This window comes from Lissotriton helveticus, chromosome 9 (assembly GCF_964261635.1).
Source record: "Lissotriton helveticus chromosome 9, aLisHel1.1, whole genome shotgun sequence".
NCBI lineage: Eukaryota > Metazoa > Chordata > Amphibia > Caudata > Salamandridae > Lissotriton > Lissotriton helveticus.
The window spans coordinates 1193897674-1193912431 of record NC_136070.1 but is presented as its reverse complement, the minus strand read 5'-3'; the positions used below and the strand labels follow the sequence as shown (position 1 = coordinate 1193912431).

At 48.4% G+C, this 14758-nt stretch overlaps 1 protein-coding gene across 1 annotated transcript in view; it reads right to left on the bottom strand.

Moving 5' to 3' along the window:
- Positions 1-9113, bottom strand: part of LOC144783439 (histone-lysine N-methyltransferase SETMAR) — a 31913-nt gene extending 22800 nt beyond the window's left edge. Inside the window, exon 1 of the mRNA XM_078662415.1 lies at positions 8983-9113. Coding sequence (XP_078518541.1) covers positions 8983-9072 — 90 coding nt within the window. The 5' untranslated portion in view covers positions 9073-9113. The remainder of the gene's footprint in view (positions 1-8982) is intronic.
- Between the last annotated feature and the right edge of the window lie 5645 nt (positions 9114-14758).

Below are 14758 nucleotides of genomic sequence, written 5' to 3'. Positions count from 1 at the left end.
AAAGGATTTCAAAAATATGACCCCCTGAATTTTACCACCCCTAAATGTAGCAATGGGTAGCTGAAAAGAACTCACTATCACCAAAGATGTGGCTCAGCTATGTGCCCAACCTAGGAAACAAGCATTGGAAATGCAATAGGTCTCGCAATAACGCGAGTCTGAACTATTAGCATTGTAAATGATAATGCCCTTTATTTTTGCGTTCTGGTTTTTGGAACATAAATAAAAGGCTTTGTCATTTACAAGGCCTATAGCTTAAATTTGCGTTAAAACGAGACCTATTGCATTGCAATGGTGGTGGTGCTGCTGAGTTTTCTCTGAATCTGCACTCTGAATCTGCACCCACAATCTGCACCCACAATCTGCACCCTGAATCTGCACCCTGAATCTGCACCCTGAATCTGCACCCTGAATCTGCACCCTGAATCTGCACCCTGAATCTGCACCCTGAATCTGCACCCTGAATCTGCACCCACAATCTGCACCCACAATGTGTGAGTGGCGTTGCGTGTGTGAGTGGCGTTGCGTGTGTGAGTGGCGTTGCGTGTGTGAGTGGCGTTGCGTGGGTGAGTGGCGTTGCGTGGGTGAGTGGCGTTGCGTGGGTGAGTGGCGTTGCGTGGGTGAGTGGCGTTGCGTGGCTGAGTGGCGTTGCGTGGCTGAGTGGCGTTGCGTGGCTGAGTGGCGGTGAGTGGCGTTGCGTGGCTGAGTGGCGGTGAGTGGCGGTGAGTGGCTGAGTGGCGTTGCATGGCGTTGCGTGGCTGAGTGGCGTTGCGTGGCTGAGTGGCGTTGCGTGGCTGAGTGGCGTTGCGTGGCTGAGTGGCGTTGCGTGAGTGGCGTTGCGTGTGTGAGTGGCGTTGCGTGGCGTGTGTGAGTGGCGTTGCGTGGCGTGTGTGAGTGGCGTTGCGTGGCTGAGTGGCGTTGCGTGGCTGAGTGGCGTTGCGTGGCTGAGTGGCGTTGCGTGGCTGAGTGGCGTTGCGTGGCTGAGTGGCGTTGCTTGGGTGAGTGGCGTTGCGTGGATGAGTGGCGTTGCGTGGATGAGTGGCGTTGCGTGGATGAGTGGCGTTGCGTGGATGAGTGGCGTTGCGTGGATGAGTGGCGTTGCGTGGATGAGTGGGGTTGCGTGGATGAGTGGGGTTGCGTGGATGAGTGGGGTTGCGTGGATGAGTGGGGTTGCGTGGATGAGTTGCGTTGCGTGTGTGAGTGGTGTTGCTTGGGTGAGTGGCGTTGTGTGGGTGAGTGTGGTGTTGCGTGGATGATAGTGGGCTTGCGTGGGTGTGAGTGGCGTTGCGTGTCTGTAAGTGTTGCTGTGTGGGTGAAAGTGGCACAGAGCCTTTGATGTGGCCTGGCGCAGGAGAAATGCTGCTGCTGCTAATTAAATACAAGAGTGGCCGAGAAGCGGCCGGGAAACACAAGTACGGCCGGCCACATAATTAGGGGAGGAGAAGCCGCACAGCACACGCTGGGAGAAGCCCTTTGATGTGCTATGCGGCCGCGATGCGCGCTCTGTGCTGGGGGAGGGCCATTAGCCTGAACTCGCGGCAAGATCAAACGAAGGGTGGGAGGGACATTGAGGAACAGATGGCCATGAAAGTGTATGGGCCAAAAGCGCGTGCCTGTACGTGCACTCGAAGAAAACGCCACGAAAAAAAGCGGTGGTTTGACAATCAGTTCGAGCACTTGAATTCTCGCCCCATTTCCCATTCCTTCGGAATGGTAAAGGACGAGACCTAAAAACTTTTAAGAGTCTGTATTATACACATCCTCATTGGTTAAACCTGCGTAGCTGAATAACTGAGGATCACAATCAAAAGCATTTTTGGTGGCCGACTTGATAATCTGTTATAAAAAGCTGTATAAGATGTTCTAAATACATTCAAGGGGATTGAGCACACAAAACATGAAGGACGGTGTCAGACTATACCAATCATACCCTTGAGTAATGAGGCCCTGTTCCATGAGTCATTGGGTATGTGATGGAATGCCCAGGGCACGAGTCGGGGTACCAAGCTGGTGGACAGCGTCCCCCCACTTATTTTACCGGGAGCTCAATAACTGGAGCAAATAGAGCCACACATTCAATCTTTGGCCTCTCTGGCGCGAGATCGGAGCTCATTCAGAACGCTGCTCACGCGCTGGCTTCTCTGATGCAATCGCATCGAAGGGGTGAGTGAGGGGAGGCAATGAGTCTGATGGTGCATGCACCTTTTCGAGACGTCACTTCCTGTCGTGACGTCAGCGTCCCCCCACTTATATTTTAGGACTTGTGCCCTGGGAATGCCTGATGCGGTGTCTCGTCCTTCAAATTTGACAGACACAATTACAGAGAGGTCTTCGTAGCCTTCAGACAACTGTAAAAGCTTTGCTTGAATATGAGACGGAAGACATTACCAAAGATAAGGATTCCCTTTAAAAAATGTTGAAGGAACTAATGTATTTGAGTGTTTTCCAATAGATTGGAATAGCAGCTGTAATGGGAGGGCTGTTGAATAGAAGCTATTCTCAACCAGGGAACTATATTCAAGTCAAGCGGCTGATAGGCATCCTTACTTAACTGTTGGGTTATCAACAATTTTATTGGCATTGCTACTGGACAATGATAGTCGATATTTCCCCAAACAAGGTTGCATTGTCTTACTATGTAATTAAAACTAAAGAGGATCACATTTCATAGGAAAAGCGGGGTAAGTTAACAACTACTATCTAACATGAAAGGTAATTTAGGCTGTTCCTTGTAAGGAATTGGGATAAAGTTTTCTCTGTGGATTCATCAGATCACTCAATCATTCAAAATTTAAAGGAGTGAATAATGATATCCATATGAGGGACATCACGGGAACTTACCTCACCTGACCTTTGATTTTAATAATCACAGGAAGATACATCAGTATGCTAAAACATGGCCCCAATGTTGCTGCAACGGCCATTACTGCACCCAGTCTGTATAAACATTAATGCCCCAGTCAATACATATATATATAGCTCCAGAAGAGCATCGAAGGGGTTACAAAATTCATAGGATGGACAGAGTACTGGGAAGAGGGGGGGGTGTTGCTATTATTCTCAGAGATTCATTAACTCTTCAGGTAGACCCCCCGATAACCCTGGAGGGGGGCGAAGTTATGAATTTTTCTGTGGTTCTCTCCCCGCACTTTACCCTTGGGGGTTCCCTGGTTTATCGGCCCCCAGGACCAGTGGGCGCTTTTCTTACGGCTCTGACTGAGCTTTGCACCCCCCGAGCCCTTAGATTCCCGTCCTTTTTGCTTCTGGGCGACTTTAACATTCATATTGATGCGGTGGGTCTCCCGGAGAGCAAAAGTTTCTTAGACTTTTTGGATTTCTTGCACCTGTCTCAGTGGGTTTCTTTACCCACACACTCGGGAGGGCACACCCTGGATGTGATCTGCTCCAATTTTCTCCTCCAGGCTGATGCCCCTGAACCTCTGACGTGGTCTGACCATCAGCTAATTAGGTTTGCTTGGTCATCGCTGGGGACTACCTCTGCGAGGATTAAATCATGGTGTGCCAATAAAATCAATAACGAAACTCTGGTGGCCACCCTAGCTGAGAATCGGCCTGTGTTGGGTAATGATCTTACTACAGCAGTGTCGTCCTTTAATGAGTGGTTGGTTGCGGGGGTCTCCGCCTCTTCTAAAGGAAGGGGAGGTAAATTGCGCTCCACCGCCTCACAACCCTGGTTCTCCCAGGAGTTACGTCTCCATAAACAGTCCTGTAAAAGACTCGAGCGGGATTGGCGTCAATCGTATTGTCCTCTGGCCAAGGAAATACTGCGTAAGGAACAGAAAATTTATTATGCAAGTATTAAAAAGGCCAAAGGTATCTATTACGCCAACCGAATTGCTAAAGCTAATAATAATAGTCGGGAGATTTTTTCAATTGTGAACAGCTTCCTGGCCCCCTGCGCTGAGCAGCGGATAGTTCCAGCTTCTAAGGAGTGGTGTGAGAGCCTGTCTGGGTTTTTTGTTGACAAAATAGCGGCTATCCAGTCAAACTTAGCTGCCTCCAGCCTGTTTGTTAACCCGCAGGACTTTCCCCTTCCCCGGAAGGTTCCCTCGTCCAAGCTGTCGGAGTTTGTTCCACCTTCTATCACTGACACTCTTGCCGTGATCAAGTCTTTAAAATCGGGGTCTCCTTCTGACCCCTGTCCTGCAAGAGTGCTGGCCGCTGCTGCTGATGTGGTGATTGAGGAGGTGACGCACTTAGTTGGCCTCTCCTTCAAAACTGCCAGTCTGCCTGCAGAGTGGAAACAAGCTAAGCTCCTACCTCTGCTGAAAAAGGCCGGCGCTGATCCGGCGGTACTGACCAACTATCGGCCTATATCGCTGCTTCCTGCCTTGGCTAAAATCGGTGAGAGGCTGGCCTTCCAACAGCTTAATGAGTTTGTGGAAGGATCTGGAGCTCTGCACGAGGCTCAATCCGGGTTCCGCACTGCCCACAGTACGGAGTCGGCCCTGGTGGAAATCTCCGAGGCGGTCAGGGAATGTTTGGATGGGGGCGGCAGAGCGGCTCTAATTTTATTGGACCTCTCTGCCGCGTTTGACACGGTTCCCCACCAACGCCTCCTGTCCAGGCTTGCCGACATCGGTATTTGTGATCTTGCCTTAGACTGGCTGAGCTCATTTCTGTTGGCTAGATCTCAACAGGTTTGGCTCCCTCCGTTTTCATCTTCGGCTAGACCACTCCATACAGGGGTCCCGCAGGGCTCGACATTGAGCCCCTTGCTCTTTAATATATATCTGACCCCCCTGATTGATCTAGCTGAACATTGGGGAGCCAAAATTATTGCATATGCGGACGACACGCAGTTGTTGTTCACTTGGCCAGGTGAGGCTCTGGATACAAAGCAGATCCAAAATTGTCTGTCCTCAGTCTTCAATTGGCTAGCGTCATCTCAATTGAAGTGCAATGAGGACAAGACGGAAATCTTGCTCTATGGCCAGTTTCCCCCTGACTTTAGGTCACTATTGTGGCCAGATGGCTTCCCCATTCCAGGTACCTCAAACACCTTGGCTAAGAACCTCGGGGTCTGGTTTGGGGAGGACCTCCGCTTTGAGGGGCACATTAAGAGGCTCACTGGAAGCTGCTTTGGGACCCTGAAGTCTCTTAGAAGGTTTTTTCCGCTTCTGCCGGCCTCTGCCCGCGAGTCAGTCGCGAGAGCTTTAATTCTCTCGCGCCTGGACTACGCGAACGCTCTGTTTAGTGGTTCTCCGGCTTACTTGATAGGGCGACTCCAGGTTATTCAGAACGCCACTGCTAGATTGCTGGGGAATATCTCCAAGCGGATCAGCGTTAGGACTTACCTGGAGAGCTTGCATTGGCTCCCGGTGCAGCATCGAATTACCTTCAAAATCCTGACTTTGGCCCACAAAGCCATCAATGGGCGCGGCCCCGTCTATCTGATGAAACTATTTCTGCGGTACACCCCCAATCGAGATCTGCGCTCAGCTTCTCAACACCTCTTGCAAGTACCGCGTTTCCGGCGCATCCGGCTGGGTGGGCACTCTGTGACAGTGAGAGCTGCGCGAGCATGGAATGCGCTCCCAGTTTCTCTGCGCAGCACGGTGGACTTCACGGTTTTTAAGAAAGCACTAAAAACCCATTTGTTTAGATTAGCTGTGTAATTGTTATGTTGCTTCAGTGCTTGGCTGCTTTACTTCTTTTGTTTTCCTTCTTTCGCGCCAGGATACTCCGGCAGTAATTGTGCGCGCTATAAAACAGCTTAACATAACATAACATAACATAACATTAATGATCCGAAGCTGTTGTGCACATTAATATCCTCAATCTCTAACACATATCAATGCCCACAAGCTGCAAAGAGCATCTATGACCTTAGACATTAGAAGCATTAATGGCCCCAGACATTATAAACATTATTGGCCCTAGAATGAGTCTATGAATAGTGGTTGCATTGCCCCAGCTGTACTACAGAGTTATGGACTGTGTCATTAATGGCAACAAAAAGCCAGCTTTTGTGCACTGATACTGATGGTTTTACCAGTCATTAAAACCCTAGTATTCTGCTAAAGATGCTCAGTTTTAAGGACTTACAATAATCAAACATAGGTTTGTTCTTTTTGAGAACCGATCAGAATTTCTAGAGTAAATTATAAATTGTGATAAGGGCATTCCTTTGGTGGGTTAAGGGATTAGGTACAGCCCCTTGTCAGAGTGGAATAGGATTCAGGGGATCCGAACAACCCCTTCTGGAGCCATAGGGACTGTATGCATTCAGAGTAACAAAACTTCTAGAATGCATGTCTGACTGAGAAGGTGGACCCAGAGGAAAAGAATGAACTGTACTAATCAACATGAAGAAGGAAAGGATTGTTTGCAGGTCATGAGGAGATTCAACATCTGATTGGTTGGGGTGTGAGATATGAAGATTGAATGAGAGTTATCATATGATTGGGTCAATGTTTGGTTGTGGTGTGCTACTAGTGTGTTGAGGCCTGAGGATCAAGGAAGCCTACAGGTGACTAGTCAATGACTAGCGATGCAAGAACAAAGTGCGAGTCCGTCTGTTCTCGGAAGTCTGTGATGAGATGCAAAAGAGGGCTGCACTATTTAAAGAAGAATGGAGGGTGGCAGCTAACATTTAAGCCGGGCTCAAAGCTTATTACAGTTGAGTAATCATGTCTTATGTATCTACATGTGGAGAAGTGTGGCTCACTGGTTAGAGCGGCAGACTCTGAAGCAGAGATCAGGCCCGGGACCAGGGTTCAAGTCCCGACGTAGCAGGGTCTTGAGCTCAATGTCCGCGGACTCGATAATTCTCGCCTAGATGCCTACTCTAATCATGGGTCCCACACTGCAACTCTGAGCAATAGCTTGCTTAATCTCCACAACGGCCCCTACAACACTGGGATGCCTGGCTTCACCTTGGGGGTGCCCAGGAGGGGCTTCAGACAGGGAGAGCCAGGAAGGGTTCCACAGCGTTATACAGCGCCGGGACGCCCCGTTGGGGCAGCTGTGCGCTTTACAAAATACACTACATTGACATTATTACAGATTAACAGTATTGTCACTATTAAACTATATAAAGGAAACAATATGCAGAGAATGCAAGCTTATAAGGATTTCATGCCATATAATATGGATTACTAGTTATTTAGCCTACGAAACAAACAACATCATATCTTCTCTGGGTGCCAATAAGAAGTATTATTATTGCCCAACACAACAGTACTCATTTTATCAGCTTTAACCGAATTAGGGCAAGAGAAGAGTGAACCAGTAAAGACTCAAACTTGAGACCTTCAGACATGTCTGTGCATTGGCTGCCCTAGTCGATTGAGGTACTTCACTTACTACACACATCTATGTCCTTGCATCAAAGTTTGGTGAAACACAACGCATAAGTGATACTCTCAATCGCTTTAGAACATAGCTAAAGCAACATGCCTCTCAGCAATCCAGAACAGTCTATATTCTAACTGTATGTGTGATCTTGGACACCGAGTGATCAGTATGTGGTGCTAATGTTTTGTCTTAACTTCTTTACAGTGTGGAACTTCCCCAAAATAGGAATGAGTGGATTTTGGTTCCTTAGTTTGTGTATGTAAAGGAAACGTAGGACCTGAAAACATGTTACAAGTAATGTCAGTCTCTTCAGGAAAGCAGAATAGACACTTATCAGTGCCAGTCTCCTTGATCTTAATGATGTCGCCACCGTGTTGTAATTACAGCAGCTTAGTCTAGCGAGGCCACTTAAAGTATACCCTGGGCGGTTTCAAAGTATTGGCCACCCTAGGCTTGGTATGTTTTTTGCACCATAAGACACCACATAGGTGGCCTTAACAATACATTGCAAGTCTTCCTGAGATTACACGAATGTGTAAAGAACTCGTCAGCCTCGTTCCTTAATATGGTCACCACTTATGGAACCAACCTTATCCTTAGAAATATATGGTATGGAATACCTTCTGCCATATATAAATGTTTCTCCAGGAATTAACACAAAAGAAGCACGAAAGAACTTACAGATGAGGATTACTCTGACCTAAACAAAAGTCTTATTCCGCCTGGAGCACAATATAGGTCAATTTTAGAAACGGCAATTACTCCAACCTGAACAGATGTACCCAAGCCATAAGTGTTTAGGTTAAAAGCTGACAGGTGCCATGTCAAGTTTTGTCACTGCTGTGCCACAAGTATGCTCTAAAAAACAGGTTAAATTAACAAAATGGTGTTTCCAAAGCAGTGTTAATCCACCTTGCTATGGAGAACTCCACACTCACTGCCCCCTCCTTTGAGGTAAAATAATTTCCACTTTCCTCTGTGGTTACCACCTTGCCAATATTTTAATGACAAGCTGCCATTTTTACCTAAAGCTTGGTACGCGGGGTAAATCAGTAAAGGCCTGTGTTGCCCCTGAAACAAACACTTGAAACCGCAAATACGAATAGGAAAAATAGAATGTTGTAACAGCCAGTACAACAGCAAAATGAGCAGCGCTCACTGAACTTAATAGTGGATGAATGACACACGTTGTTCAGAATAGCTCAAAGAGAATATCACAATATTTTACAGAGGCAGGAAAGACTGCCTTGTATGTTTAGTTACCAGGTAACCCCATGTCAGCGAGCGCACAATGCCCCAGTTCTGCGCTTAAAAAAAAAGCAACGGTTTCAGATGCGTTTGCTCAACTGAATCAACACGACTGAAAAATGTGTTTAACTGACACAATACATTATTAAACAACCCATGACTCAAGCACTGCGTCATCACACACCAGATGACGAGCGGTCACTGTTCTGCTCTTTGAAGACTACACTTCATTAGTTTAAACCATATATTAAGAAATGCTGCCTGACATGTTGGGAAAGTATAGTATATTTCGCAGTAGAGGGCCTACGCCCCGTACTCCACGTGCCAGTGTTTCCTATTTTTGATTGGCGGTCTTCGGCTGGAAGTAAGTGATTGGCTACTGCCTTTTGAAAAGAACTGCCTGATAGCGCTTACCTTGAAGTCCGGAGGCTCCACTCCCTCCTCGCAGCGCACTGGCACAGCTTCCAGGCCGTAGCTGATGTCGTCCAATCCCACATACAGCATTGTGCAACCGTGGGCCACATAAACACGAAATCTACCGCCTGTGTTTATTTACATCCACAGCCTTTGTCCTGCCTCCTATGTTGATTGGCCCAAGTTACACACACAGGATGACAAACGATTGGTCGCAGGATATGCCACTTGCCCGGCAGAAAGGACGTTTTTAGCAACGATTGGTTAGAGCCAGAGCACGTCATTGCGATGGGCGGAGATTTTGCGTACGACGGAACCACATTGGCTTCTGTTTTAAATATGGCTGCATCGGTTACGCGTTCCGGATGGGATCTGTAGTTTTGCGTTGAAATACGGTACTCAACTATTTGGAAATCCCATATACGTAACCTAAAAAGTAAAAGCTTCCTAATGATGTGGAACTTGACTCGGGGCTGCTTGGCAGCCACTTGTTATCGATAATAGCTGTCAATATACGTAGGATACAACAGAATGCCTAGTTGAAATTGGCTGCAACGATATGCAAGTGCATAATGTATAACTCTGCGTTGGTGCTTCTTGTGGTGTCAACATTACACTTCTTTTACTGCAATTATTGAAACAAATAGTTTCTTTCTGAGCTGAGAAGTGGTGCGATAAAAGTCGCAAGTTTCTTATTTCCAGTGGTGCATTGCTCAGCTGGTCCAAGTCTTTTCTTTTCACTCTGGTGCTGGCAGTCCTGCTGTTTATTCCAGTGCAAAATGAGGACTGCAAGTACCAGGATGCAATTAAACAAACATTGTGCAATGTCGATAGTTCATTCTTTGGTGCAGGCCTTTTATTGACTTCAAATCTGCAAAAAGTAAAAAAAAAATGCTTGCGGCTGATGCTGTTTAGCAGAGGAGTGGTGGGGAATAGGGAGATAAAGTGAATGCCACTCAGCAGCACCACTGAGAACAAGTAGGGTATAACATCAGTGGAGGCGCGTGGAGGCGATGCAAGAGGAAAACATAGAACATGGAAGGTGTAAAGATGTGCCTATTGCCAGGAACAAAGATTTAGGAGGCACGAGGTAGTTGATGTAAAACTGTATGTTTATTTAATATAGAGCGGGAGAGGGCCGAGCGTCCGACGATCTCCACCACTTTCGCTTTTCTGCGCGCATGCGCAGACGCTCCAATATGGCGTCCTCGTGCGCTACGTCGTGACGTAGCACGCGAGAACTACAGCGCAACTCTACATATCTCCCTCTTTTTATTAACAACAGAAACATTGTCATTGAAAGTTCCTCAGGATACTTAACTTCCCCCCAGTTCAAAGTCTCGGAAGCGGGTGGGCCTTACCACCACTCTGCCTGCTCGTGTGCGTCTTACCGGAGTGGAGAGGGATTCTCCAGCGCCCTTCTCTTCAGGGCTCACCACCTTGTCTCTCAGGATACCCGGCTCTTTTCTCCTCGGGTCACACTCTCCCCTTCATGTTGTTCACCCGTCTCAGGCATTCCCTGGTCTCCAAACTCCTCACGGTTTCCTTCTGCTCCCGGATCCTCTTCTTCTGCAGGGGTACTTCCCTCATTCTCTCTTTGTCTTTGGTCTCGTTGTGCCCCCCCCGTTCTCTCCCAGGGACCATTGTAGGATTTTGTTGCATTTGGACATGCGGTCTTGGGACCACACATTCCCGTCACTGAGCAGTGCTGCCCTATCGTATACTTCTTTCACTTTCAGCGGTTGACTGTATTTACTGTCTCCTTTTCTTCTTAGTACCGCTAGTTTGACTCTCACCCATTCTCCTCTCTCAAGAGCTGTTTCCTTCACATTTCTCCCCTGGTTGTAGTGCTCGGTGTATATCCTCTGGGCTTTCTCTAGGTTGAGCTGCACCACCGCTGGAGACCACTTGCTAGTGATTGTCTTTTCCCTCCACGCTACATTGTCCTTGGTGAAGGGGTGTCTTCCTCTCAAGATTTGGAAAGGGCTGTACCCCGTGCTGGTGGGGGTGATGCGGTAGGCCCACATCATACTTTGTACTTCTTTCTCCCAGTTTCTACCCATCGTGATGGCAGCTTGGATGGACCCCATTATGACTCTATTGAACCTCTCCACCTGTCCATTACTCAAGGGATGGTATATGGAGGTATGCTTGATTTTGATCCCATTCATCTCTGCATACTTATACCACTTCTCTGAGGTGAATTGCGGTCCATTGTCGCTCAGAAAAGATCTCGGAATACCTTCCCTGAGAAAGACGGAGGTAAGAAACTTAAGCACTGTCTCAGCGTCCATCTCTTCCTGTATGTGCACCTCCGGCAATTTTGATTACTTGTCGACGAGGACACACAGATATTTGGGCGTCCCCAAGGTGTCCAGCACGGGTCCCAGAATGTCTACAGTCACTTCTTCCCAGGGGTTACTCGGTTGGGCAAACTTTCCCAAGGCCGGCCTTAAGGGCTTCAGAGTTTTGTCCGCTCTTTGGCATTGATCACACTCTCTCACATGTCTCTGTACTTGGATGTCCACTCCAGGCCACCAGTACATCTGCTTCGCCCTCATCTTGGGTTTTACGATTCCTAGATGTCCTTCGTGCAGTAACGCCAACAATCGAGGAACCAGCGTTGTCGGGGGGACTACTTTGTCACCTTGGTACAGGAATAATCCATTGTCACCTACTGACAGTTCGTCTCTGACTTCATAGAATTTTCGGAGCTCTTCTCGGAATCGTTTCTTCTCTGGCCATCCATGTATTATGCACTCCTTGACCTCGCCCATGTCCTCGTCTTCTTCATACGCTTGAGTCCACTCCTGGTTGCTTATCACCCGTTCTGGGTCTTCGTTCACTGCTACCATCTCCTCGTTTTCCGCAGTTATGTTGGGAGCCCCTTCCATCGATGAAGCTCTACTGAGGTATTCTGCCACTTTGTTACGTGTCCCCGATATGTATTCCACATCATACCTGTACTCTAGCAATTTCAATGTCATCTTGGCAATGCGTGGTGTGGCGCTCGCATGCCCACTCGAGGGGAGCACTTTGACCAATGGCTTGTGGTCTGTCTTAAGTTGGAATCTTGTGCCCCATAGGAATTGGTGGAACTTCCCCATGGCCCACACCACCGCCAGAATCTCCTTCTCTATCACACTAAATTTTTGTTCTGTGGGCGATAGGGATCTCGAGGCGAAACTGAGGGTCTCCATCGTTCCATCTTTACTCTCCTGCATGAGGACTGCTCCTAGTCCTTTCTCGCTGACGTCCGTCGTTAATATTGATTGCCCCATGGGGTCGTATCCCTGTAGTGGTACGGCTTGACTAATGTCATTCTTTAAGGCATCAAATTCATGTTGTGTCTCTTCTGTCCACTTGAACACTGTTTTGTCCCTTATTAGTTGCCTCAGGTGGTGCATCTTGGTGGCAAAGTGTTGTACAAACTTACTATAATATTCGGCCATCCCTACGAAGGATCTAACCTCTTCTTTGTTGGTTGGGGCCATTGCGTCGCAGATTGCTTTCACATTTGCTCGTTTGGGCGTGATGCCGTGTCCTCCTATCTCATGTCCCAAGTAGGTGACCGACGTCATTCCGAGTCGGCACTTCTCCCATTCTGCTATCAGGCCATTGCTCTCTAGCACTCGAAGCACCTTGTCTAGCTTCTTATCGTGATCCTTCTGGTCTGTCCCCATCACCCGTATATCGCCTTGGAAGTACTGGATGCCTTCAATGTCCTTGAAGAGACGGTGCATAAGTTTCTGAAACACCACGGCTGCCGAAGCAAGGCCAAAGAGTATTCTGTGGAATTGATAGCATCCGAAGGGTGTTATGAAAAATGTTAGTTTCCGGCTTGATAGATGTAGATCTATCTGGTGATAGGCGGAGGTGAGGTCAATGGTGGAGAATCACTTTACTCCCTTGGTCTTGGCCAGCATTTCTTCTATGCAAGGCAATGGGAATTTTTCCACAATTAGGCACTTGTTCAGATCTCGAAGGTCTACACATAGACGGACCTTGCCATTAGGTTTCATTGCCACCACCAGGGGTGCCAACCACTCCGAGCTGTCTATTGGCTCGATGATACCATTGTCTTCAATCTGCGCAGTTCCTGCTGTACTGCTTCTCTTACGGCTAGGGACACATTCCTGCCCTTATGGTATACCGGCTTGGAGTTCTCTTTGAGTACGATCCTATGTGTGAACTTCTCCAGGTTGCTGACCTTCCCGCCAAACACTTTCGGGAACTCGCTCTTCATCTTCCTCAGGTCCTGCCAGCTCTCTGGGGCTGTCATCAGCACTTGTGTGTCCCCCCTGGGTCCAATTTTATCCCCAGGTCACCTTGGTCCATCCATCCTAAGGCTGATGGGCCCTTCTCGGCTACATATAATTTGCACACCGCACTCCTTCCTCTGAACTCGAAAGTTAGAGCGCTGTATCCGACCATTGGAATGGGTTCGCCTGTGTATGACACCGGTCGTATGTCTGGTGATTCTAATCTTGGGCCCAAGCTGGGTCTGAACTCTTCATTCCACACTGCTCTTTGGACGATGGTGTACGGGGATCCCGAGTAAACTACAATCTTGATTTTCACTCCTCCTATCACGTCGCATTGTGGTTTGCGGGAGCGCTTGCAGTCGATGCCTAGCACTTGTCCTTCCACACATAGCACATTGTCCTCCTCGTCCAGTTCTTCTTCTTCCTCCTGTTGTTCCTGCGCCACGTACTTCACTGTGGGTCTCCTCATTTTTCGGCGACATACCTTTTCGTAGTGGCCTACTATGCCACAGAACATGCATTTCACTCTAAACGCCGGACAACGTTTGTCCTGGGCTGCGTGGGCTTGGCTTCCACACCTGTAGCACGTTGTCTTGCTTTCTTTGTTCTGCTTCCAGTGTTGTCCTGGTTTCCCCATCCACTTGTTTGGCCCTTTTCCTTCCGTCGTCGTGGCTTTACTCCTCACCGGTGGTTCTGCGTCGTCCACCTTGTTCACCATTGTCTCCTGGACAGCTTCTCTTTTAGCCGCATCAGCACACCGTTTCGACAACTCTGCCTTTTTTACCATGGCTATTACTTCCTTAAGCGATGCTTCTCCATTTACCCACAGTTTGTCTTGTACCGTCTTTTTGGAGGTGTGCATGACTATCTGATCTTTTATGAACTCATCATGCAGAGCCCCATACTTGCACGCTACCGCCAGCTTCCTCAACGCCGCAACGTAGTCATCTATGGATTCGCCGGCTTCTTGTTTCCTCTGCTGGAAATTGTAACGGTCGATAGAAACGCACAGTGCGGGACGGTAGTGGTTGTCGAGATCTTCTATAGCGTGCTTGAAGACATCGTCATCTGCATTTGGTCTGGGCGTGGGCACCAGGTTCTGGAAGACCCTTATACCTTCCGGGCCTAGGTTGTGTAGGAGTATCCTTCTCTGCCTCGCACTGGGGAAGGCCTCCCCTTCCAGGGCTTCAATATAGTTCGTGAAGTACTCTCGCTCCTCCCACTTCATTTGAGGGTCTCCAGGCTTTGGCAAAAACGGGATCGTCGTCGTGAGTGAAGACGCCTGTGCGCTCATTGCGGCGCGTCTTTCTGGTTCTGCCCGTGGACCACGCGGGCTGCCTGGTGCGTTCGCGCTCTTGCCTTGCGCTTGGTTCGGTCAGGGCTCTTCTGCTCCCCCTTCTCTGCGTCTTGCTAGTCCGCCAGGGCCTCTGTGGATTGTCTCTATTCTCTCACCGTACTTTCTGCTGCTTTATGCCACTGCGTCTGGCACATTAACGTGTGGTTGGTGTTCT